We start from the raw sequence: 27,118 nt of genomic DNA, 5'->3' as shown, positions 1-27,118 counted from the left end.
AGCAAACCACAGCGAGAGCCATTATTCACAAATGGCCAAAACAAGTTATTGAGTTTGAGACCCCTGATTTATCCACATCAATTTTGCAATTGGGCTGGACAGCGAGACATCGAGTGGTTAGCGTCACACACGCCACACAGCTAGAAGACCTGAGTTCAATTCCACCCTCCGTCATCTCTGTGTGGAGTTTGTATGTTCTCCCCGTGCATGTGTGGGTTTCCCAACATTCCAAAAACATGCTAGGTTAATTAGCGACTCCAAATTGTCCATAGGTATGAATGTGAGTGTGAATGGTTGTTTGTCTATATGTGCCTTGTGATACCCATATTGTATGACTTCAGGGGCAATTCGGCTGTACTTTCTGTCTTGGATATGGGTTCAGCCAAAAATGGCGCTACTTCGCTCCCCTCATTCATCGCTAGCGTCCCCTAGTGAGTGATGGCAGAAGAGAGTGAGAGCACCACAAGGCTAAAGTCGTATATTCCCTTCAGCTGCTCAACTTCCTGTTGTCCCGAGACGTCCAGGAGACAAACTCATCTGTCAGTGTGACAGATGCATTTGCCCCTTGTCTATTAATGTGCCCTTAAACCCCCCCACCCCCACTTTCCCACTAATTGAACCATGTATTGAGTTGATAGCTGACATTTTCTTCTTGGCCATTATACCTTAGAATGGATACCAAAGCAGTAAAATAATGGCAATGTTAATTTGAAGAAGTGATGTGAGAAGGTATACCTGTTTATAGATGTAAATGAAGGCAAGCCACTTTTAGGTTCATTAGGAAGCATAGTCAACAGCAGCCTTGAAATGAGTCCACATGCTCCAGATATGTCTATTCCATTCTTTAAATCATTCCCCAAGCAGCGTGGAAAATGCTTCGGATATGTTTATGGACACCATCGGAATGCAAAGCAGACTTCTGCTAAACATCAGTTTTTTTTATTTGTATTTTATTATTGATGTGCTTTTTAGCTGACAGCTTTTTGCCAGCTGTGTGGGCCCTACTTAACACTCCTCTTGTGTTTTACATTTTAATGCATAAAAAGAATCACATAACATTTGTTTATTGCATCAAGGCTTTTTTTTTGGCTTTATTTCAACAAAATAAAACCAAAAAAAATAATTTGTACTACATTTTAAAATGATCTGGTTAAAATTATGACCACTGTATTGTTAGGGTCGGTTATAATAATATGACTTTAAAGCAATATTTTCAGCCACAACTGAAATCATAAGTGTACAATTAGCCAACACAACGACAACCAGCTCCTCTTCCCATCATGTAAGCTTCAGGGGATTTGTCATGAAAGTAGCTGCTAACGACACTATAGTTTATATAAATATTTTTAATTAATTGCTAACATAGCTTGTTTTGCACATCACCTTTGGTCGTCATGCCTCAGTGCACCGCGTTGTTTGTGACTTATGCTGCAACCTGCAAGCGGAAGAACCGAGGCCAGGCGAAGCAATTAGCGGGCCGGTCTCTGTAGAGGAGCTTCTGTCGACGCACACGTCGATTCAGGGAGGGCGGGGGGGAAGAGCGGCAAACTGCTGAGCAGTGACTAGCTTGGCTTCATGTTTAGCCTGCTTTCAGGGGGATGTCTCATTTTGCTTACCCGCCAGCCATGCAGTAATTGATTTGGTGTCACTTGTCTGGATTTAGCACGCTGACCCTAGTGCAGGAGATTTTAAATTCATGGAAGATTCTGGAATTCATCATAGCCGGCTGGGCTAGGTGTGGCGAAACAGTGATTGAAGGGAAATGGCCGTGGATGTCAGAATTAAAGGGAGCACATCGTATTTTAAGCATCGCAGTAATTGGTGCACACTCTGATTAAGGGCTTTTTAATGTAAACTTTTATTGGTGGGTGTGAAAAGGTGACACTATCTCCACTACCATTTACAGCAGGGGTCTCAAACACGTGGGCCAAATGTGGCCCGCAGGACACTAGTTTGAGTCCCCCGCCTTGATATGAAAGTTTAATGTTAGTGCGGCCCCGCGCAAGTTTGATATGGATGCTGTATGGTATCATGTACCCAGAAAAAATGATTACGTTTGATTAATGTTCATGTTAAAGGTTAAATAACTGTTAATAGTTATCCTCCCTATCCGTGTGGAAGTGGTACGTTTTTGGCTATTTAAGTTTAAAGGAAATAACTTGAAGGCTACCGTTTAGGTCGCTAGCTCTCTAGTTTGCGAGTTAGCATGTGTCTCAAGACCCTGCAGTTGCGCAATATGTTGTAAATAAAAAAGTATAAATGTGACTATAGTCGTGTTTTGTCATGTCTACAGGGCTCTAATAATGCTTTGTTCATTTTAATATTGACTGGCCACCAGTCCAGGGTGTACCCCGCCTCTCGCCAAAAGACAGCTGGGATAGGCTCCAGCACCCCCCGTCACCCTCCTGAGGATAAGCGGTAGAAAATAAATGAATGAATAATAGATATCAAGGCTGCAATGCGGACTAGTGGTTCACACGCAGGCCTTGCAGCGAGGAGAACCGAGTTCAATTCCACTCTCGGCCATCTCTGTGTGGAGTTTGCATGTTCTCCCCGTGCATGCGTGGGTTTTCTCCGGGTACTCCGGTTTCCTCCCACATTCCAAAAACATGCTAGGTTAATTAGCAACTCCAAATTGTCCATAGGTATGAATGTGAGTGTGAATGGTTGTTTGTCTATATGTGCCCTGTGATTAGCTGGCCACCAGTCCAGGGTGAAGACAGCTGGGATAGGCTCCAGCGACCCCCGCGACCCTTGTGAGGATAAGCGGTAGAAAATGAATTAATGTTTTCCTAGAGGGGCTGCATGGTGAAGAGGGGTTAGCGCACAGGCTTCACAGCTAAAAGACCCCAGTTCAATTCCACCCTCGGACATCTCTGTGTGGAGTTTGCATGTTCTCCCCGTCATTCCCCGTTTCCACCCACATTCCAAAAACATGCTAGGTTATTTAGCAACTCCAAATTAGGTTTAGGTCCATAGGTATGAATGTGAGTGTGAATGGTTGTTTGTCTATATGTGCCCTGTGATTGGCTGGCCACCAGTCCAGCTCCAGCAGCCCCTGCGAACCTCGTGAGGATAAGCGGTAGAATGAATGAATGAATTTTGCAATTGTAAAAAAAATCGCTGCTCTGACAGAACCTTCTCAAATAAGCACTGAAGATGTGGTGCTAGAAAGAGCTAGAAACGCCAAGGATTTGGTTTAGAAATGATAAGGAAATACAAACAAATATGCAGATACTTTTTGACATTTGGGCTCTACTGTCGCCATAACAAAAAATCTCTGAGCTGGGCTTTTTCCGGCCAGTTAAAATCACAAAGATGTGTGCTTTTGCACGCTCTTGGTCCGTCCACGGCTGTCATTGTGCATAATTTGCAGCAGCCTGCTCGGTGTCTTCATTCTGTCACTGTTCATAACAGTGAAAGGAATGTGGACAGAATTAGCCTCAATGTGAGCCATGCACATCCTCTGAGTTGGCTGTGAGTCGTCCTCACACAAAAGAACCCCCGGCAGCATAAAGGTAGCGTTTCCATCATTGTTCAGCTCTCGGATGGACGTACGTACATTTGGAAATGCGAGTGCACATTCAGTTTGTTGCTCCCTCGAGCTGCTAGCCTCAAGCGGGGAAGAGATTTGAGTACTTTCTCACTCCTAATTGCACATTTTTTTTTTCCAAATTCAACTTGTCCACATCTGCTCCAACTGATAAGTGGCAACACTCAAGGCACTTTGTCAGATTTTGCGCCCCTGCAGCAACAGAACGCTTTGAACAACTTTTGTTCACCGTGTTCTGTAAACATATGAAATCACCTGGGTTCCATGTCAAGCGAAACTTGTATCTCACCTGATTTGTCATTTTTAAACCTAAAAATCAACCTCTTCATTGTAGCTCCAGATCATCAAGACAGTTCAGGATTGTATAACTAAGCAGAGCTCGACTTTAGCATTCCATACTGTGAAGAGTTTTTTTTAAAAGCGGTTCTTGTTGGGTGTTGGTAAAACACGGACTGGGTAATTCCAGTGGTAATTTGCAAACCAATCCATGCAAATCTTGAAACGGACCAATCAGAATCGTTTATTTAGACCGCGGTTCGTAGTCCACAGTCCGCGTTTTACCCACATCCATTCTTGTTCGCGATCAACCAATCAGCGATGGTTTGACTACGAAAACATCTATCAGGGCTCGACAATAACGATGTACCGATGGCCCGGGGCAAGTTAAAACAAAATTCGGGCAAGTAAATCCAATCAGTGATATTCCCGTCGGGCTAGTGCACTTTGGCATTCCGTACTGCCAAGAGTTTTTTTTTAAAGTGGTTCTTGTTGGGTGTTGGTAAAACACGGACTGCGTAATTCCGGTGGTAATTTGCAAACCAATCCTTGCAAATCTTGAAATGGACCAATCAGAATCGTTTATTTAGACCGCGGTCCGTAGTCCACAGTCTGCATTTTACCCACACCAGTTCTTGTTCGCGATCAACCAATCAGCGATGGTTTGACTACGAAAACATCTATCAGGGCTCGACAATAACGATGTACCGATGGCCCGGGGCAAGTTAAAACAAAATTCGGGCAAGTAAATCCAATCAGTGATATTCCCGTCGGGCTAGTGCACTTTAGCATGCCATACTGCCAAGAGTTTTTTTTTAAAGCAGTTCTCGTTGGGTGTTGGTAAAACACGGACTGTGCAATACCGGTGGTAATTTGCAAACCAATCCTTGCAAATCTAGAAATGGACCAATCAGAATCGTTTATTTCGACCACGGTTCGCAGTCCAAAGTCCGCGTTTTACCCACATCCGTTCTTGTTCGCGATCAACCAATCAGCGATGGTTTGACTACGAAAACATCTATCAGGGCTCGACAATAACGATGTACCGATGGCCCGGGGCAAGTTAAAACAAAATTCGGGCAAGTAAATCCAATCAGTGATATTCCCGTCTGTTGGGTTTTGGTAAAACACGGACTGCGTAATTCCGGTAATAATTTGCAAACCAATCCTTGCAAATCTTGAAATGGACCAATCAGAATCGTTTATTTAGACCGCAGTTCGCAGTCTGCGTTTTACCCACACCCGTTCTTGTTCGCGATGAACCAATCAACCAATGGTTTGACTATGAAAACATCTATCATGGCGTCCCTGCCAACATGGTCTAATTCTTCAACAACTTCTGAAGGATAAAACAGCAAAAAGTGATGAACCAGTGCCTCCTAAACAAGTATTTTATTAGCGGCAGCAAATCAAATGATGGCACAGGTGAGTGAATCACATTGCTGTGACAATTTGAAGTGGTCACAATGAAACACCAGCGATTAGATCCAATACCAAGTGCTGATTTTGCACAAGCTTACAAAATCTAGCGCTTCCATTTCTCTGTGGATTTTTCTCACCATTTGCTTCACAAATTATTGTTTGACCGTTGAGCATTTTTTTTTCTGGATTAAAAACACTTTACTAGTACACAAATGTGTCTATTCGATAATGTTTCATTGTGGTGCAAAACTTATAAAAGGCAAAGTGCCTGGAAGTCTCTTGACAATCCAGATTTCCATGCAACGTCATGATCTATGTAGGAAAACAACCACAAGAAATGATAATCATTTCATCTTTATTTGAGATTCTCATGTGATGCCACAAAAATGAGATGATATCATTATGGCAGTCTTTTCATTTTACGGGCAAGTAGTTCTCACCTTAAGGATTCCCCATGGGCAAGTCATTTTTGTTTTTAATGTAGAGCCCTGAACTAGATTATTTGTTGTATAAGAGGTTCCATGTGGATATGCTGGCAAACATAGTGTCTCCACGTGTCGTCGCACAACAGTCAAGGGACCCGGGAAACGGCCTTTAGCCAAATCCACTCCTGGGTATGCTGTCTTACCAGTCCCAGCGACAGACACAGACATCGCTGCCTCGTCCAAATATCACATCGGGACAAGCTACAAAGAATTAAGCCATCGTTCCAGATGGGTGGATCACTCTGAGCCCCTGGACAAACTTTAATTCTGGTTGTCTGATGTTGATGCAAATCTTTGTCCGTCTGATTAGAAAAGATTTAAACTGAGGTGATTTTCCTAAGCATTCTGTAGTTGAATCACACATCTGTGAAATGAACAGAAATTAGAGAGACTTACAATTATTACGTCCTGAAAAGAAAAATATTACAGAAGAGGACGTTTCTGTTACTGTGACTAAAACCATTCAGGTCACTGCTGCTTTCAATGCTGAATCGTGAATAATGAATGAGTTTGATGTCCATATAAAACAGGGGTCTCAAACACGCGGCGGCCCGCCGGACACTAGTTTGAGGCCCCCGCCTTGATATGAAAGTTTAATGTTAGTGCAGCCCGCGCAAGTTTGACATGGATGCTGTATGGTATCATGTACCCAGAAAAAATTATTACGTTTGATTAATGTTCATGTTAAAGGTTAAATAACTGTTAATAGTTATCCTCCCTATCCGTGTGGAAGTGGTAAGTTTTTGGCTTTTTTTTTAAGTTTAAAGGAAATAACTTGGAGGCTATCGTTTAGGTTGCTAGATCTCTAGTTTGCGAGTTAGCATGTGTCTCAAGACCCTGCAGTTGCGCAATATGTTGTAAATAAAAAGAGTATAAATGTGACAATAGTCGTGTTTTGTCATGTCTACAGGGCTCTAATAATGCTTTGTTCATTTTAATCTGAAAAAAATAATTTGTCTACCCACCAACTATATGTGGTTTCTTAAGTTTTTATTATTTGCTGTTTTATTATTATTATTATATTTATTTATTACTGATTGATTGATTTTCTTTATTCTTGATTTGTTTATTTTTCATCTTATTTTGTGCAGAAAAATAAAAAGTAAGATATTTGAGAACAGTGGAATGTTTTATCAGAGCTTTTATTGTAGAAAATCGGAACCAAAGCACTGAAAAAGTTTGTATATTTTTCTGTTTTTAATAAATGCGTTGTTTTTTTTTGGTTTTTTTTGGAAAACCTGATGTGGCCCAGTCTCACCCAGACCCTAGCTCCAGTGGCCCCCAAGTAAATTGAGTTTGAGACCTCTGATCTAAAAGATTTGCCTGGGCTCTTCAGTGGCATGGATGGTCTCGCCTGCACACTTAGAATGAAAAAGAAGCATAGACTCTGCAGCTCATCAGGAATGCAGATGGCAGCCACTTGAATGTATGTTACCTTTTACTAATTTACGTATTACAAACTGCGCAGGATGTTCGGTATCTTTTGTGGATTTATAGATCCAACATTAGCTTTGCATCATCTTCAGAGAGGTCACCCAGGGACGACTGACAGTGGGAGTTTCACAGGACACACCACAGGGGACGAGAGTATGCTGAATCATGTCTTGATTTAATGCAAGGTAGAGCTGTCGTTGGTTGGGGTGACACAGGTTTTGGAGTTATTATTTGGATGGTCACCGCTTCCTGGGTCTTTGACATTGTACTTTTCATTTATATTTCTCGACCTCATATGCAGTTAAAACAAGAAGTTTGTATTGTTTCATGGGTATTGTCCAGAATCAGACTCTGCAGGTCAGACTTTTTAATGCTCTGTGGTCAGAAAATTGTAATCAATGCACCCCTTTAAATTGGACTGTATGTCCAAATACCCAGTTATGATTTGGTTCCTGTATCTGATTTATTGGGGTTTGTTTTTAAAGTGACCAACATATTACCAGAACACCAGAACCAACCCACGTAAAGTTGAGAAGAAAATTCTTCAGGAACACGCGAGTGTGGAAAGGGCCATCAAAGTGGTCGTTGTTATGCTCGTCGCATTTTATATCAACAATGATTACTTCGAGGAACTTTTCAGTATTGACAGAGACCAGGTATACAAGGCAAGACTGAACCCTTCAGCTGTGCCTAGCATAAATATCCCTTTTATGACTTGAAAGACTGAGTCCGACAGCCAGCCCAACGGAACCTTTGACACCAACGCCTAAGGCAAAACCAAGTCGAGGTGTTGTTGAAAAGAGAAACAACACCTTGATCTGTAAAGCAATGTCATGCTGTGTTTTGAATTGTAAAATATTGGCTAAATAATAGAAATAATATGTTGTTGTAATTGGTAGTTATATGGTAATACTTTAATTTCATTTGAACATGCATCAGATTACAATTGAATGCATCACATAATCAGTTCACAGTTCCACATGTCCAAAAGGAGTAGGAAGAAGCAAAGCTTATTAAATCCTACCCCTCCATCTGGTACTTTTACAATCGGTAACTGTTACATTTGTTCACTTCCTGCTTTCCTAATATAATTTAGTTTTATTTAATTGTATTTTTTAATTCAAAAAAGAAGTTTTTAATTTATTATTATTTTTTATGGTTTTATTTCATTTGAACATTTGTTCACTTCCTGCTTTCCTAATTTAATTTTATTGAATTGTATTTTTTAATTAAAAAAATTTTAATTAAATTTTTTTTTAATGGTTTTATTTTTATTATTTATTTTCATTGTTACATTTGTTCACTTCCTGCTTTCCTAATATAGTTTACATTATTAAATTAAATTAAATTAAATTACATTTTTATTTTATTTTATTTTATTAACGTAGTCCTAGCATATAAGTGTTCTTCCCTGAGATCATATTTCTCCTCTCTTGTATTGGATGACATTTTTAGCTAATTGGTTATTTTTAGCCTTATGCATTATTTTAGCTGTTTGAAGATTAATCAGCAAGTTGAAGTATTTGTGATTTTAGAAATAAGGAGTTAGTATGTTCTCTGTTGGCGAACATAGCGAACATATAGTCTGTAACTGTTTTGATTTTTGACAAAATAGTCCCTGAAGAGAGTACCATTTCATTCACATAAAAATCATAATTTTTAAAATGCTAATTTTTCATGAATGTTGCATTTGTATTAGAATGTATCATCACACCATAGACAGAATAAACAATCCACTAATCCATGTCACTAATATTAAATGAATTACTATTTCTTGGTATACAAAATGTGTCGATTTACTGCCTATCTTGAAGCGATCCAACACGTCTTGAACAATGTCTCCCGTTTTTTTCTCCCATGATGCCTTGCTGCAGGAATGTTCCCTCTTGTATGAGGAATGCAGCAGGAGGAGGCTTTAGGGTGGCATCTGTTTCAAACACCTCCTTGCTGTCTCGCTGCACACTGGCCTATATACCTCTTGTTTCAAATGCAATTCCACCACTCTTGCAGGGGGAATAGTGTAGACAATCATTCATTCAGATATAAACATTCATAGCCAGCGAATACATCATTCCAGCCACATAACCACCACATATGCATATCTGCCGTATTTCAGTGTCATGAACAACCTTTGTAAAATGTCCAAAAACATTTATTTCTCTGCACGGTAATGATGCGACAAGCATCCCTGCCGCAGCTGATATCGCTGTGTTCCCTCCTTGCTGTTTGTTTCATTATTAATGAGCGTGAGTGAAGGGGAACAGCGCTGTGTATCATATTCAGGGAGAAGCCAACCAAGGTCCACAGGGGGAGTCTATCACGCAACAGGAAGTGCTGCAAACTTGAGGGAAATGCACCTGTGAAGGGTTCTCCATTAATACTAATGTTCAGTTCGGCACATGCGGACAAAAAAGGGGAAGCGTCTTCCTTCTTCCGGTCCGCCCAGTCATGTTGCCCCGTTTAGCGCCTTAGCTCCTGTACTTTCATTTTAGGTTCTTGTGGTGTGTGATGATGCATGTCGGCATGCGGTCGCCATTTTCGAATCCATTAACCTTTCGATCCGTGCGAACCCTCCTTGGATTGTATCTGTGTGTGTGTACAGATTCAGTTTCCGGAGTCACAGTTTGCTTGCTTAGTTTCTTGTTCCAGTTTTGAGCACAGCTAATGACATTTTCTTTTTGCTGCCATACCTTTTGCATGTGTGATTTTTCACTCAGCTGAGGCGTGATTGGCTCCACTGTGCTGTTGTCCCATACCTCCAGTGCATGGTGGGAGATAATGACACAAATGTTCTATCAGGGTCATACTCACTAATTACGCCTACTCTGCTGGGAGCTTTCACTGTGTTAGAACCTTTTGTTACCCACCCTTGTCACAATGAATTTACTCTCCTTCTAACGCAATATCCATTTATATTGTATATTATTGTATATTATATTGTATATTTGACAGTTACTATGGTACACATAATGTCATTGGATGGTCATATAACCTTGTACTTCGGTACAAGGTACATTATTAAAAAAAAAAACAAAAAAAAACCAAACTGCATTATGGAAAGCAGGAAGTGAACAAATGTAACAGTTACTGATTGTAAAAGTACCAGATGGAAGGGTAGGATTTAATCAGCTTTGCTTCTTCCTACTCCTTTTGGACATGTGGAACTGTGAAGTGATTATGTGATGCATTCAATTGTAATCTGATGCATGTTCAAAGGAAAAAAAACCATTACCATTACCATATTTGTATTGTTGGATTGTTTTTATTTTAAATCCAATGCCTTACTAATGTGCAGTTGATGTGTGCATGCCAAAAGCATAGAATTACTCCTGAACAGCTAATGCATCATTTCTAAATGTGCATGTGACAAGAGTTTGTTTTATTTGCTTGTGCTGGAGCCTATTCCAGCTGTCTTTTTGGCCAGCCAATCACAGGGCACATATAGACAAACAACCATTCACACTCACATTCATACCTATGGACAATTTGGAGTCGCTAATTAACCTAGCATGTTTTTGGAATGTGGGAGGAAACCGGAATACCCGGAGAAAACCCACGCATGCACGGGGAGAACATGCAAACTCCACACAGAGATGGCCGAGGGTGGAATTGAACCCGGGTCTCCTAGCTGTGAGGCCTGTGCGCTAACCACTCGATCACCGTGCAGCCTGTTTCATCCCTTATTATTCATTCATTCATTTTCTACTGCTTATCCTCACGAGGGTCGCAGGGGAGGGGTGCTGGAGCCTATCCCAGCTGTCTTGGGGTGAGAAGCGGGGTACACCCTGGACTGGTGGCCAGCCAATCACAGGGCACATATAGACAAACAACACCATACTTGACTGTAGGCAAGATGTAATTGAGATAATAATGGCTGTGTTGAGTCATTTTATGGGAATAGTAAATCTACACTGACTATTACTTTGTCCAGGTTTTTTTTTCTATGACTATTAAGACGATACTTGCTGACATGTTAGGGATGTACCCATAAATGGTTCTTATGGTTCTTAAACAGCTTTTCCTTGTGATTCTGTGCAGAGGACGGACCCGCAGCTTCTGGCTCAATTTTTCTACGCCGACGATGAGTTGAACCAGGTGGCCACTGAGCTCGACAGCCTCGATGGCAGGAAGGACCCTCAAAGATGTACACTGCTGGTCAACCAGTTCCGCTCCTGCCAGGTATGTCAGGAGGGCCAAGAAGCAGAAATATCTGTGGTGTGAAAAATTGATTTCTTATTTTTTTTGTTTATCATACTGAAATGTTTCAGATCCTCAAAAAAATTTAAGTAGTACTCAATGAAAATGTAACTGAACACAAAATGCATTTTTGGTACACAGCAAAATTTGTGGTTCAATTTATCACAGTCTTTAAGGTCCTGAACGAAAATATATGTATGTAATATATGTATTTCCCTCGTAGGTAATTTGTTCTGTCTGTTAAATGTTTGCAGCATTTCAAGAAATGCTGCAAACATTTAACAGACATGAAGGTAGTTTTTGCCCTGTGTGACCTTAACCGAGGCAAGCGAGGTTCGCAGTTCTTTGGATGTTGTTTTGGATTCTTTTGTGACTTATATAAGTTGAGTCATCACTGCCCTCTTGGGGTTATTTGTTTGAACTCTTAACGTTTAAGCGTGACAAACGTGCAAAAAAGTATGAAATCATGAAGGGAGCAAACCACTTTTTCATGCTATTAAATCAAACAACACTTAAGGCGTACACAAAGGCTAGATTTGACACAGATCCATCAGTGCTATGTTTTTTTTAAATATAATCTTTCAAACAAACACGTTGCTGGACTTTGGTTTTTGGCCTACAAGCTGAAAATAGAGACCAGAGAGAGATCAGCCGCGCTCTAAAATTGGGCGTGGTGATCTCATTGTTAACTTATCTAGGCCAAGTTCCTACATGGCATGTCGGCTGATAACATGTGATAAGTTTTATGAATATTAAAGGTCTTTGAAGACAAGAGAACTAACTCTCATCTGAACAAAAACCTTTGGGTTTTGTCATTTGAGCAAATTTCGGAAGGGCTTCTTTGGGAGGGAATCTTTGCAACAGCACAGCGCTTTTTGATTAAAATATGTGTGGAACACTATCATATTAATTATAAAAAATAAAAATAATCATAATAATAATAATCACAATAATCATATTATATATAATCATATTATAAAAAAACACAAAAAAAAACCTTAAACTGTATTATGGAAAGCAGGAAGTGAACAAATGTAACAGTTACTGATTATAAAAATACCAGATTGAGGGGTAGGATTTAATAAGCTTTGCTTCTTCCTACTCCTTTTGGACATGTGGAACTGTGAACTGATTATGTGATGCATTCAATTGTAATCTGATGCATGTTCAAATGAAATAAAACCATTTAAAAAAATTAAAAAATATATAAAAAATTAAAAACAATTTTTTAAATTAAATTAAAAAAAACTTAAATTATATTAGAAAGGCAGGAAGTGAACAAATGTAACAGTTACTGATTGTAAAAGTGAACTGAAATAAAACTATTTAAAAAAACATTTAAAAAATATATTAAAAATTAAAAACAAAAAATATTAAAAAATAAAAAAAATTAATAAAAAAACTAAAATAATATTAGAAAGGCAGGAAGTGAACAAATGTAACAGTTACTGATTGTAAAAGTACCAGATGGTGGGGTAGGATTTAATAAGCTTTGCTTCTTCCTACTCCTTTTGGACATGTGGAACTGTGAACTGATTATGTGATGCATTCAATTGTAATCTGATGCATTTTCAAATGAAATAAAACCATAAAAAAATAAAATAAAAAAATTTAATTAAAAAAATACAATAAAATAAAATAAAATTATATTAGGAAAGCAGGAAGAGAACAAATGTAACAGTTACTGATTGTAAAAGTACCAGATGGAGGGGTAGGATTTAATAAGCTTTGCTTCTTCCTACTCCTTTTGGACATGTGGAACTGTGAACTGATTATGTGATGCATTCAATTGTAATCTGATGCATGTTCAAATGAAATTAAACCATTACCATTACCATATTTCACACAAGGTCATTGTTGTATCGTATATGTATTACGTTTGGTGGCTTAAGATGATGATGATGATGATACAGGAAATAGAGTAGTGGCAGCTTGGAAGGTTGTGCGTGAGTGACAGATGCCATGCTCTACCATGCTGAGAGAGCTACAGGTGGTTTGGGGAGGTTGTCATGTGGTCTATTGTGCGTCAGCAGCACCACCCGCATACCCGGCAGGGCTTAATAAGGTCACCACTTGATCCCCGACTGTTCTCTCGTTCCTTTACTAATAATGTGCTCCTTGGTTCCTTGTGTGTTTCATGTTGAAGCATCGTTTATGTTTAGTACGATTTCCATTGGCTTTTTCCTCCTGAAAAGCTTTTAATGAATGAATTAGGCTTTAATAATACCTCAAGTGGTTAGCGCGCAGACCTCACAGCTAGGAGACCTGGGTTCAATTCCACCCTCGGCCATCTCTGTGTGGAGTTTGCATGTTCTCCCCGTGCATGTGTGGGTTTTCTCCGGGTACTCCGGTTTCCTCCCACATTCCAAAACATGCTAGGTTAATTAGCGACTCCAAATTGTCCATAGGTATGAATGTGAGTGTGAATGGTTGTTTGTCTATATGTGCCCTGTGATTGGCTGGCGCCCCACCGCGACCTTCGTGAGGAAAAGTAGTATAAAATGAATGAATGAATGAATGATACCTCACAGTCCGAGCCCCCAAATAACAGGCGAGTCCACAATTTGCATTTCAACCCGCCACTATCGCCATCAGCTATTCGCGTTCCTCTCTGTTTTTTTTTTTTTTTTTTTTGGCATGAGTGGTCTGAAAATTCCAAGCACCTTGCATGATTTCCATCCAGCCCATGAGATGGTTATCACCAATTTTACCCCGTCTACAAAAAGGTTCACCGACACGCCAATAGCTCAAAGCTGTGAACGAATCAATGACCAAGCCTTCCTTCTCAAAGCTTTTTAATCTTCCTCCACGAGGCGTGCAAAGAAAGACGCAGCGCCGCGCTTGACGAGATTACAGTGCACACTGCAGCCACAGTTGAGTGAAAAGCTCATTGTAAGTCACTATTATGGCTCTTGTACATGCCAGTGGCACATAAGCTCTTCATTAGCTCTCGCAGTGTGTGTTGCAGTGTTTTCACAGCTTGAAATTACACACTTCAGTTTAGTCTTTTTTATTGAAGGCCACTGACCCTAATGGTGTCATACTCACAGGGCTCTACATTAAAAACAAAAATAACTTGCCCATGGGGAATCCTTAAGGTGAGAACCAACACCCAACAAGAACCACTTAAAAAAACTCTTCGCAGTATGGAATGCCAAAGTGCATTCCAGACGGGAATATCACTGATTGGATTTACTTGCCCGAATTTTGATTTAACTTGCCCCGGGCCATTGGTACTTCGTTATTGTCGAGGCCTGATAGATGTTTTCGTAGTCAAACCATCGCTGATTGGTTGATCGCGAACAAGAACGGGTGTGGGTAACACGCAGACTGTGGACTACCGACCGCGGTCTAAATAAACGATTCTGATTGGTCCATTTCAAGATTTGCAAGGATTGGTTTGCAAATTACCACCGGAATTACGCAGTCCGTGTTTTACCAACACCCAACAAAAACCGCTTTTAAAAAAACTCTTGGCAGTACGGAATGCCAAAGTGTACTAGTCTGACGGGAATATCACTGATTGGATTTACTTGCCCCAATTTTGTTTTAACTTGCCCCGGGCCATCGGTACATCGTTATTGTCGAGCCCTGATAGATGTTTTCATAGTCAACCCATCGCTGATTGGTTGATCGCGAACAAGAACGGGTGTGGACTGACAGACTGTGGACTACAGACCACGGACCGCGGTCTAAATAAACAATTCTGATTGGTCTATTTCAGGATTTGCAAGGATTGGTTTGCAAATTACCACCGGAATTACGCAGTCCGTGTTTTACCAACACCCAACAAGAACCACTTTTAAAAAAACTCTTCGCAGTATGGAATGCCAAAGTGCATTCCCGACGGGAATATCACTGATTGGATTTACTTGCCCCAATTTTGTTTTAACTTGCCCCGGGCCATTGGTACATCGTTATTGTCAAGCCCTGATAGATGTTTTCGTAGTCAAACCATCGCTGATTGGTTCTTGGCGAGCAAGAACTGGTGTGGACTGACAGACTGTGGACTACAGACCACGGACCGCGGTCTAAATAAACAATTCTGATTGGTCCATTTCAAGATTTGCAAGGATTGGTTTGCAAATTACCACCGGAATTATGCAGTCCGTGTTTTACCAACACCCAACAAGAACAGCTTTTAAAAAAACTCTTGGCAATATGGAATGCCAAAGTGCATTCCCGACGGGAATATCACTGATTGGATTTACTTGCCCCAATTTTGTTTTAACTTGCCCCGGGCCATCGGTACATCGTTATTGTCGAGCCCTGTACTCCTTTCAAAGTCCGGTCTTTCACTTCCCAATCAATGATCTCAAAAGGCTGCAGTGTCCCCACAAAGAGGGAAAAAAGGGGTTCAATTACCGTGACCACTCATGTATTGCTCATTCAATTTGTTTTTGTCACTCCGCCGCTCTCCAGGACAATGTGCTCAACATTATCAATCAGATAATGGATGAATGTATCCCCTGCGACCGAGCCAACAGAGACTTCTGTGTCAAGTTCCCCGAGGAGATTCGTCATGACAACCTAGCGGGGCAGCTATGGTTTGGAGCAGAGGTACAGTAGTCTGGAAACAAACAACCCCCCCCCCCCGTGTAATGATGTAAAAATACAGTTTGTTGTCCTGTGTCTCAGTGTTTGGCTGCAGGCTCCATTATTATGAACAGAGAGATTGAAAGCATAGCGATGAGACCGCTGGCGAAGGATCTGACTCGCAGCTTGGAGGAGGTACGTAACATCACCAGAGACCAGGCCCTGCGGGACCTCAACTTCTACACAGATCGCATGAAGGACGCACTGCGACATTTCGACGGCCTTTTCGCTGAGTTTGAACTCAGGTAATTTAGATGCAGAACCCACCATAGTACAGTAAACCTCGGATATATCGGATTCAATTGTTCCGACTGGTTTTGTCCGATATAAGCGAAATCCGTTATATGCGTATACCGGAAAATGTCCGTTTTACGCATATATCGGATTTATATCCGGTATATGCGTAAATCGGATTTTATCCGTTATAAAAAGGCACTTCCTTGACTATGTTTCTATGTACCTGGACTGGGCAATGAAAAGAGACGTAAGGTAATGAGAATTGAACTTTATTGGATTCTGAGCATAACAAATTGTTAATTAAGCTAGGCTTAGGTAACTTGCCCGAATTTTGATTTAACTTGCCCCGGGCCATCGGTACATCGTTATTGTCGAGCCCTGATAGATGTTTTCCTAGTCAAACCATCGCTGATTGGTTGATCGCGAACAAGAACGGGTGTGGGTAAAACGCGGACTACGGACCACGGTCTAAATAAACGATTCTGATTGGTCCATTTCAAGATTTTCAATGATTGGTTTGCAAATTACCACCGGAATTACGCAGTCCGTGTTTTACCAACACCCAACAAGATTAGCATAACGATGCGGCCATCCGATCGATATATGCCAGGGAAATTTAATGGAAATGCATTGGAACGGGACTGGAGATTTTGTCCGAAATAGGCGAAATCCGTTAATAAAAAATCCGATATATGCAATGAATTTTTATTGGAAATGCATTACAGAAAAATCGGTTCTTTTTTATCTGTCCGTTGTGAGCGAATTTCCGATATATCCGAGGTTTACTGTAATTCACATATGCCCATCGTCTCACTCGACAAAACATCCTTGATCCTCACTTTTCTTTGTGTTTTTAGCTACGTGTCAGCCATGGTGCCTGTCAAGTCTCCCAAAGAATATTACGTACAGCAGGATGTCATTGTGCTCTTCTGTGAGACGGTGGAAAGGTTTGCCGCAAATAAACGTCATAAAAAAAACCTCAATCTATGTATCTTTGTGTAGACAAAGTCCTCTTAATATTTACGTTGTGTTTCCTGTGTTTCCCAGAGCGCTCAAGCTGGGCTACCTCACACAAGACATGATTGATGACTACGAGCCTGCACTGATGTTTACAATTCCCAGACTAGCCATTGTATGGTAAGTGTTGACATGTCTTGTACGGTATTCCGGCTTCTCTCCTCATTCCGGTCCTGATATAGAATTTTTTCATGTATTTTTAGCGGGCTGGTCGTGTACTCAGAGGGACCTCTCAACCTAGACCGAAAAGCAGAGGACATGTCTGAGCTCTTCCGGCCTTTTCGTACTTTACTGAAGAAAATAAGGTACCGTCTATACCAGGGGTCTCAAACTCAATTGCATGACACATTTTTTGGGCAAAATTACCCCCCCAAAAAAGTGCAGTTCCCCTTTAACTCGTACATAAGGTGCATCTTCGCTTTTTGAGAAAACGAAACGCGGGAAATACAGTAGTGTGAAAATCTACTTAAACCATTAAAGTTTGTCTCATATTGACTCCTGTACGTTTATATTTAAATACTTTGAAAGCAACTGGCCGTAGTTTGGCCACCTCTGCTGTAGACTGTATAGACCAGGGGTCTCAAACACGCGGCCCGCGGGACACTAGTTTGAGGCCCCCGCCTTGATATGAAAGTTTAATGTTAGTGCGGCCCGCGCAAGTTTGATATGGATGCTGTATGGTATCATGTACCCAGAAAAAATTATTACCTTTGATTAATGTTCATGTTAAAGGTTAAATAACTGTTAATAGTTATCCTCCCTATCCGTGTGGAAGTGGTACGTTTTTGGCTATTTAAGTTTAAAGGAAATAACTTGAAGGCTACCGTTTAGGTCGCTAGCTCTCTAGTTTGCGAGTTAGCATGTGTCTCAAGACCCTGCAGTTGCGCAATATGTTGTAAATAAAAAGAGTATAAATGTGACTATAGTCGTGTTTTGTCATGTCTACAGGGCTCTAATAATGCTTTGTTCATTTTAATCTGAAAAAAATAATTTGTCTACCCACCAACTATATGTGGCTTCTTAAGTTTTTATTATTTGCTGTTTTATTATTATTATTATATTTATTTATTACTGATTGATTGATTTTCTTTATTCTTGATTGGTTTATTTATTTTTCATCTTATTTTGTGTAGAAAAATAAAAATTAAGATATTTGAGAACAGTGGAATGTTTTATCAGAGCTTTTATTGTAGAAAATCGGAACTAAAACCAAGTTTATTCATTTTTCTGTTTTTAATAAATGTGTTTTTTTGGGAAAACCTGATGCGGCCCAGCCTCGCTCAGACCCTAGCTCCAGTGGCCCCCCAAGTAAATAGAATCCTGGTGCTTTAGAACAAACTGTGACGCTCCAGCTTGATCTTGGTGTCTTTTCAGAGACCTGCTGCAGACTCTGACTGAGGAAGAGTTGCTAATGCTCGAGAGGAACCTCTGCATTTCTCAGGATGGCGAACTCGCCACAGGCCAGGAGCAGGCCCCGAATAAGCCACCAACACCCGTTGAAGAGAATCACTGCTCCAGCAGCCCCGCGAATGACACCTTCAAGAGACCTCGTGATGATGAGCATTTGGCTGCCTTTGTCCATCCCAGCCAGGAGGAAGAGTTGGCAGATGTGGAAAAAGGCTGGGAGGAAGTAGAAGCCGAGAAAGGGGAGCAGGAGGAGATCTTACTGTGTGAGGAGGCAGAGGAGGCAGAACTCGCTTGTTCCATGCAGTATGACGAAGAAGAACTGGAGCAGCTCAACATGATGGTGTATCGCGTCGGAGACGAGATGTCCACCCTTCTGTCGCCTCCGAGCAAGAATCAATCCCCAGCACATCACCCCAACAGAGGAGACTCAGGAGGAGCCAGTGGAGCTTCTAGTATTGAGGCCTCCCCTATCAGGGTGCTAAGGTGCCGAGGAAGAACGGGTATCTATCTCGAGGAGGAAGACCGAGTCTTCTTCATGGAAGATCTCGACACAGCAGGAGACGCTCTCAGCAGCATCTCCAGAGAAGTCCAATGTGGTATCGCTTCGCCTTCTAAAGCACCAAAGTCTTCTCGTTCTTTGCAACGTAGTCCGGGTCTCCAATCCGATTCTGGTTGGCGCCCTGCAGCTCCTTCAGAACCTCCTTGTCTCCAGCCTCGCGGCAAAAATACACACTGTCTCAATTCAATACGGGCTCCATGCACCTCCGTCCCGAGCTCCGAAGTTCTACCTTACACCAACGGTTGGGAGGTGGGCTTTGAGGGTACAATGAATGAGACCGCAGAAGTCATCGCGCATCGTATGGGTGGGATGAAGCTCTCCGCCACCGTCATCTTCAACCCTCGCTCCCCGAGTTTGACAGAGCTGGCCGTGGATAAGTTGCTCCTCCCGCGGCCGTCTCCGTCAGAGATGGAATCCTGCGGCCCCTTAGTGGCTACTCACTGCCTCCTTAACTCGTGCGTCTGCTGCGGGAGCTGTGAAGACGCCAACGAGGACGTCTTTACATCCGACACCTCCGGGTTAGGACTCGCTCTCGGAGCGGATAAACACTGCAAAACGGCAGCACCCGGAGCTCTCATACGATCATCTGCGTGTCAGCTGCCCCCTCGGGGCCACGAGCCCCTTAGCAGACGGGAACTCCAGATTTCTCCGGCTTCCTCACGTTGCTTGAACGAGCCCCTGGAAGAGGAAGGAAGCCTTCAGCTCTGTGAGAACTGCCTAGTGGGCGTCCCTCGGCCAGAACATCGCAATCAGGACCATAGCAACAGCAGAAGGGAGGACTACCAGGAGATGATTGACAAGACGGAAACCGAGATGGATAAGCAAGGAATTAAAGAATCCAGGAGGGACACCAAAGAGAAGAGTCGGAAAGCCTCCAGGTAAGTTTGTATGTACAGTAAACCTCGGATATATCGGACTCGGATATATCGGAAATTCGCTCACAACGGACAGATAAAAAAGAACCGATTTTTCTGTAATGCATTTCCAATAAAAATTCATTGCATATATCGGATTTTTTATAACGGATTTCGCCTATTTCGGACAAAATCTCCAGTCCCGTTCCAATGCATTTCCATTAAATTTCCCTCGCATATATCGGATGGCCGCATCGTGGCGCTCCGATTCGCCGAATCGTGGCAGGCCGCTATACGACGTCATTTGCAGCGTTGCCTGCGCGTCCAGGTACATTGGAAACATAGTCAAGGAAGTGCCTTTTTATAACGGATAAAATCCGATTTACGCATATACCGGATATAAATCCGATATATGCGTAAAACGGACATTTTCCAGTATACGCATATAACTGATTTCGCTTATATCGGACAAAACCAGTGGGAACAATTGAATCCGATATATCCGAGGTTTACTGTATATATTTTTAGCATTTTAATTATCTTCATACACTCAAATCCTTTGGTGTTTTAGACATTTGTTCTCCATTTTAATGTTTTCTGTACGTTTTGATTTTTTTTCCCCCCCTAATATTTTCTTTATTTTTCTCCTTTTGTTCTGTTTTAGCTTTCACAACTCCCCCCACAGCTCTGTGTCAGGTAGTGACTGTGAGAGTGTGTCGGTCACCACATGTAGTCTATCCAGCAGTGCTTACACTCCAAGGTAACTATGAGCGGCATTGTGAGGTTGGAATATATACACCGGGGGGGTAAAAAAAGGTATATGTTTTGGTTTTTTACATGACTATGTGACCATTTGTCTTGAGGTCCTCGATATTGGCTTTCTTACTGATATTTATAGGTTATCACATGGTTTGTCTGGTATCAGGCCAGGTATCATGCCCCAAAGTGTCAGTATCAGCCGAGGGTCTGACCCGGAGAAAACCCACGCATGCACGGGGATAACATGCAAACACACAGAGATGGCCGTGGGTGGAATTGAACCCTGGTCTCCTGGTCTCCTAGCTGTGAGGTCTGCGTGTTAACCCCTCAACCACCGTGCCACCCATGCAAATCTTGAAACGGACCAATCAGAATTGTTCTCCCCGTGCATGCGTGGGTTTTCTCCGGGTACTCCGGTTTCCTCCCACATTCCAAAAACATGCTAGGTTAATTAGCGACTCCAAATTGTCCATAGGTATGAATGTGAGTGTGAATGGTTGTTTGTCTATATGTGCCCTGTGATTGGCTGGCCACCAGTCCAGAGTGTACCCCGCCTCTTGCCCGAAGACAGCTGGGATAGGCTCCAGCATACCCGAAACCTTAGTGAGGATAAACGATAGAAAATGAATGAATAATAAGGGATGAAACAGGCTGTACGGCAGATGAGTGGTTAGTGCACAGGCCTCACAGCTAGGAGACCTGAGTTCAATTCCACCCTCATCCATCTCTGTGTGGAGTTTGCATGTTCTCCCCGTGCATGCGTGGGTTTTCTCCGGGTACTCCGGTTTCCTCCCACATTCCAAAAACATGCTAGGTTAATTAGCGACTCCAAATTGTCCATAGGTATGAATGTGAGTGTGAATGGTTGTTTGTCTATATGTGCCCTGTGATTGGCTGGCCACCAGTCCAGGGTGTACCCCGCCTCTTGCCCGAAGACAGCTGGGATAGGCTCCATCACCCCCGTGACCCTTGTGAGGATAAGCGGTAGAAAATGAATGAATGAATAATAGATATCAATTTTACACGGCGGACTAGTGGTTAGCACGCTGGCCTCACAGCCAGGAGACCTGAGTTCAATTCCACCCTCTGCCATCTCTGTGTGGAGTTTTGTGTGGGTTTTCTCCGGGTACTCCGGTTTCCTCCCACATTCCAAAAACATGCTAGGTTAATTAGCGACTCCAAATTGCCCATAGGTATGAATGTGAGTGTGAATGGTTGTTTGTCTATATGTGCCCTGTGATGGGCTGGCCACCAGTCCAGGGTGTACCCCGCCTCTTGCCCGAAGACAGCTGGGATAGGCTCCGTCATACCCGAAACCTTAGTGAGGATAAGCGATAGAAAATGAATGAATAATAAGGGATGAAACAGGCTGTACGGCGGAGGAGTGGTTAGTGCGCAGGCCTCACAGCTAGGACACCTGAGTTCAATTCCACCCTCATCCATCTCTGTGTGGAGTTTGCATGTTCTCCCCGTGTATGTGGGGGTTTTCTCCGGGTACTCCGGTTTCCTCCCACATTCCAAAAACATGCTAGGTTAATTAGCGACTCCAAATTGTCCATTGGTATGAATGTGAGTGTGAATGGTTGTTTGTCTATATGTGCCCTGTGATTGGCTGGCCACCAGTCCAGGGTGTACCCCGCCTCACGCCCGAAGACAGCTGGGATAGGCTCCATCATACCCGAAACCTTAGTGAGGATAAGCGATAGAAAATGAATGAATAATAAGGGATGAAACAGGCTGTACGGCTGTAGAGTGGTTAGTGCGCAGGCCTCACAGCTAGGAGACCTGAGTTCAATTCCACCCTCATCCATTTCTGTGTGGAGTATACATGTTCTCCCTGTGTATGTGGGGGTTTTCTCCGGGTATTCCGTTTTCCTCCCACATTCCAAAAACATGCTAGGTTAATTAGCGACTCCAAATTGTCCATAGGTATGAATGTGAGTGTGAATGGTTGTTTGTCTATATGTGCCCTGTGATTGGCTGGCCACCAGTCCAGGGTGTACCCCGCCTCTCGCCCCAAGACAACTGGGATAGGCTCCAGCACCCCCGCAACCCTCGTGAGGAAAAAGCGGTAGAAAATGAATGAATGGGACAAGTTCGGGCAAGTAGTTCTCACCTTAAGGATTCCCCATGGTCAAGTCATTTTTGTATTTAATGTAGAGCCCTGTCATTGAGAGTTATATGAAAAAATGACACAGTGTATCTACCAGGCCACAAACAGCCGAGTGGTATTTACTTTAAATCTCAACATATTCACCCAATGAAATATGGATGCATGGTGTGAATAATGTAGGGACGGTTAGGGATATAAACGGCCTCTCCTTCTGTTTTCCATGACTTTCTCCAGCCCCGTCAGCAGCCTCACTCCAAGCTCAGGCATGTCAGAGGACCTGGACCATGAAGTGATGCAGCTGGCCCTGCAAGACGCCAAGGTGGCCGCCCGGAATAAGATTCGCTCACGCTTCCACAGCAGCAGTGACCTCATCCACCGCCTTTTTGTTTGTATTTCAGGTATTTCAGACCTGCACCTTTTTTTTTTCTTCTTCTTCTTTGTGTCACTCTTTGTTGACGTTCTGTCATGTGACGCAGGAGTCGCTGATCAACTGCAGACCAATTACGCCAGCGACCTTCGCAGCATCCTGAAGACTCTGTTCGAGGTCATGGCGACCAAGTGCGAGCAGGGAGACAGTGATAACCAAAAGAAAGGTGGGGACCGTGTGTGTTGACTGGAGGTTCCGGGAGGGGTGGGGGGGTGATCAATTATTTAAGCACAGCTCGGTTTTAAGTGTTTTCTCCATTTGGTGCCCAGCAGGACCTGTTCTGCGGAGTGCCGTACTAGAGGACTGTGCTCTCTGTCAGGAGACCATTTCTTCATCAGAATTGGCAGCCAAGGCCCGCGAGGGCCACTTTGAAGGTTAGCATGTCTATAAACAAACCTGCGTTGAATTCGCTTTATCAGCATTTTTTTTTTTTTTACTCAGAATGACATCAGTGGGGACCCCGACACTCATTGTAAACAGTTGTTGACGATACAAAATGGACTTGTAATTACCGTATTTTCCGGACTATAAGTCGCACTTTTTTTCATAGGTTGGCCGTTCCCTGCGACTTATACTCCAGAGCGACTTATAAATGAAAAAACTGTTGGGGGTGGGGTGCTGGAGCCTATCCCAGCTGTCTTCAGGCAAGAGAGGCGGGGTACACCGTGGACTGGTGTCCAGCCAATCACAGGGCACATTTAGACAAACAACCATTCACACTCACATTCATACCTATGGACAATTTGGAGTCGCTAATTAACCAAGCATGTTTTTGGAATGTTGGGAAACCCACACATGCACAGGGAGAACATACAAACGCCACACAGAGATGGCGGAGGGTGGAATTGAACTCAGGTCTCCTAGCTGTGTGGCTAACCACTCGATCGCTGTGCAGCCCAATTGCAAAATTGATGTGGATAAATCAGGGGTCTCAAACTCAATAACTTGTTTTGGCCATTTGTGAATAATGGCTCTCACTGTGGTTTGCTGTAGTCCCAAAGCTGTATTGGCTTTATAACCTTTCTCAGACTGACAGATCTCAATTAATCTTTGAATTAACCATTCACACTCACATTCATACCTATGGACAATTTGGAGTCGCTAATTAACCTAGCATGTTTTTGGAATGTGGGAGGAAACCGGAGTACCCGGAGAAAACCCACGCATGCACGGGGAGAACATGCAAACTCCACACAGAGATGGCCGAGGGTGGAATTGAACCCTGGTCTCCTAGCTGTGAGGTCTGCGCGCTAACCACTCAATCACCGTGCCGCCCATTTGCAAATTACCATATTTTCTGGACTATACAGTGAAGAAAATAAGTATTTGAACACCCTGCTATTTTGCTATTTCTCCCACTTAGAAATCATGGAGGGGTCTGAAATTTTCATCGTAGGTGCATGTCCACTGTGAGAGAGATAAACTAAAAAGAAAAATCCAGAAATCACAATGCATGATTTTTTTAACAATTTATTTGTGTGATACAGCTGCTAATAAGTATTTGAACACCTGAGAAAATGAATGTTAATATTTGGTACAGTAGCCTTTGTTTGCTATTACAGAGGTCAAACGTTTCCTGTAGTTTTTCACCAGGTTTGCACACACTGCAGGAGGGATCTTGGCCCACTCCTCCACACAGATCTTCTCTAGATCAGTCAGGTTTCTGGGCTGTCGCTGAGAAACACGGAGTTTGAGCTCCCTCCAAAGATTTTCGATTGGGTTCAGGTCTGGAGACTGGCTGGGCCATGCTAGAACCTTGATATGCTTCTTACGGAGCCACTCCTTGGTTTTCCTGGCTGTGTGCTTCGGGTCGTTGTCGTGTTGGAAGACCCAGCCACGACCCATCTTCAATGCTCTGACAGAGGGAAGGAGGTTGTTCCCCAAAATCTCACAATACACGGCCCCAGTCATCCTCTCTTTAATGCAGTGCACTCGTCCTGTCCCATGTGCAGAAAAACACCCCCAAAGCATGATGCTACCACCCCCATGCTTCACAGTAGGGATGGTGTTCTTCGGATTGTACTCTTCATTCTTCTTCCTCCAAACACGCTTATTGGAATTATGACCAAAAAGTTCTATTTTGGTCTCATCTGACCATAAAACTTTCTCCCATGACTCCTCTGTATCATCCAAATGGTCATATGCAAACTTAAGACGGGCCTTGACATGTGCTGGTTTAAGCAGGGGAACCTTTCGTGCCATGCATGATTTCACATCATGACGTCTTAGTGTATTACCTACAGTAACCTTGGAAACGGTGGTCCCAGCTCTTTTCAGGTCATTGACCAAGTCCTGTCGTGTAGTTCTGGGCTGATTCCTCACCTTTCTTAGAATCATTGAGACCCCACGAGGTGATATCTTGCATGGGGCTCCACTCCGATTGAGATTGACCGTCATGTTTAGCTTCTTCCATTTTCTAATGATAGCTCCAACAGTGGACCTTTTTTCACCAAGCTGCTTGGTAATTGCTCCGTAGCCCTTTCCAGCCTTGTGGAGGTGTACAATTTTGTCTCTGGTGTCTTTGGACAGCTCTTTGGTCTTCGCCATGTTACAAGTTAAAGTCTTACTGATTGTATGGGGTGGACAGGTGTCTTTATGCAGCTAACGACCTCAAACAGGTGCATCTGATTCAGGATGATACATGGAGTGCAGGTGGACTTCTAATGGGCAGACTAACAGGTCTTTCAGGGTCAGAATTCTAGATGATACACAGGTGTTCAAATACTTATTTGCAGCTGTATCACACAAATAAATTGTTAAAAAATCATGCATTGTGATTTCTGGATTTTTCTTTTTAGTTTATCTCTCTCACAGTGGACATGCACCTACGATGAAAATTTCAGACCCCTCCATGATTTCTAAGTGGGAGAAATAGCAAAATAGCAGGGTGTTCAAATACTTATTTTCTTCACTGTAAGTCACACTTTTTTTCATAGGTTGGCCGTTCCCTTCCCGTTCCTATGAAGGGGTAACGGGCGGCACGGCACTCTAGTGGTTAGCGCGCAGACCTCACAGCTAGGAGACCAGGGTTCAATTCCACCCTCTGCCATCTCTGTGTGGAGTTTTGTGTGGGTTTTCTCCGGGTACTCCGGTTTCCTCCCACATTCCAAAAACATGCTAGGTTAATTAGCGACTCCAAATTGTCCATAGGTATGAATGTGAGTGTGAATGGTTGTTTGTCTAAATGTGCCCTGTGATTGGCTGGCCACCAGTCCAGGGTGTACCCCGCCTCTCGCCCGAAGACAGCTGGGATAGGCTCCAGCACCCCCTGCGACCCTCGTGAGGAAAAAGCGGTAGAAAATGAATGAATGAATGAAGGGGTAACAGTACTATGTGTCTCTCAAGCGTATGTAAATGACCACGAAATTTGATAAAAATCTATATTCTGCTTCACTTTCTAGTCCCTAGCTAAATGAGCCGAGGACAGCTTTGTAAAATAACAGGCTTCTCTACACATCTTAAAAACAAGCCTAGAGCTCTGCCACCATATATATATCAGGATGTGGGATTTTTGTCAGAGGCACATTAAGGACGGCATATGCTTCATGGTGTTTAAATGTCGTCTTCTCCTCCTTGTAGACCCCCCTGACTGGGTCCCAGATGAAGTGTGCAGCTCCTGCATCGCCTGCAAGGCTCCTTTCACTGTCATCCGCCGGAAGCATCACTGCAGGAGCTGTGGAAAAGTATGATTGACACTTTAAGGAAAATTCTACCCATCAACCACAATCTTTATATGAGACATGAATACATATCACATATGCATGGCGGCGTGTGGTTAGTGC

At 42.7% G+C, this 27,118-nt stretch overlaps 1 protein-coding gene across 3 annotated transcripts in view; it reads left to right on the top strand.

Annotated features, from left to right (window-relative positions):
• zfyve28 (zinc finger, FYVE domain containing 28) overlaps nucleotides 1–27,118 on the top strand; it is a 40,733-nt gene that overhangs the window by 8,622 nt on the left and 4,993 nt on the right. The window contains exons 2-13 of one of the 3 annotated variants that reach the window (XM_058090786.1): nucleotides 11,209–11,349; nucleotides 15,790–15,927; nucleotides 16,006–16,208; nucleotides 17,058–17,147; nucleotides 17,248–17,337; nucleotides 17,421–17,522; nucleotides 18,592–20,061; nucleotides 20,702–20,797; nucleotides 23,144–23,307; nucleotides 23,386–23,502; nucleotides 23,606–23,710; nucleotides 26,916–27,019. In XM_058090786.1, the coding sequence (XP_057946769.1) occupies nucleotides 11,209–11,349; nucleotides 15,790–15,927; nucleotides 16,006–16,208; nucleotides 17,058–17,147; nucleotides 17,248–17,337; nucleotides 17,421–17,522; nucleotides 18,592–20,061; nucleotides 20,702–20,797; nucleotides 23,144–23,307; nucleotides 23,386–23,502; nucleotides 23,606–23,710; nucleotides 26,916–27,019 (2,820 nt within the window). The remainder of the gene's footprint in view (nucleotides 1–11,208; nucleotides 11,350–15,789; nucleotides 15,928–16,005; nucleotides 16,209–17,057; nucleotides 17,148–17,247; nucleotides 17,338–17,420; nucleotides 17,523–18,591; nucleotides 20,062–20,701; nucleotides 20,798–23,143; nucleotides 23,308–23,385; nucleotides 23,503–23,605; nucleotides 23,711–26,915; nucleotides 27,020–27,118) is intronic. The other 2 variants (XM_058090787.1, XM_058090788.1) reach the window with 2 other exon arrangements.

Source organism: Doryrhamphus excisus, chromosome 13 (genome assembly GCF_030265055.1).
Source record: "Doryrhamphus excisus isolate RoL2022-K1 chromosome 13, RoL_Dexc_1.0, whole genome shotgun sequence".
Taxonomy (NCBI): Eukaryota; Metazoa; Chordata; class Actinopteri; order Syngnathiformes; family Syngnathidae; genus Doryrhamphus; species Doryrhamphus excisus.
The sequence above is the reverse complement of the archived record's forward strand: the minus strand, read 5'-3'. Positions and strand labels throughout refer to the sequence as shown.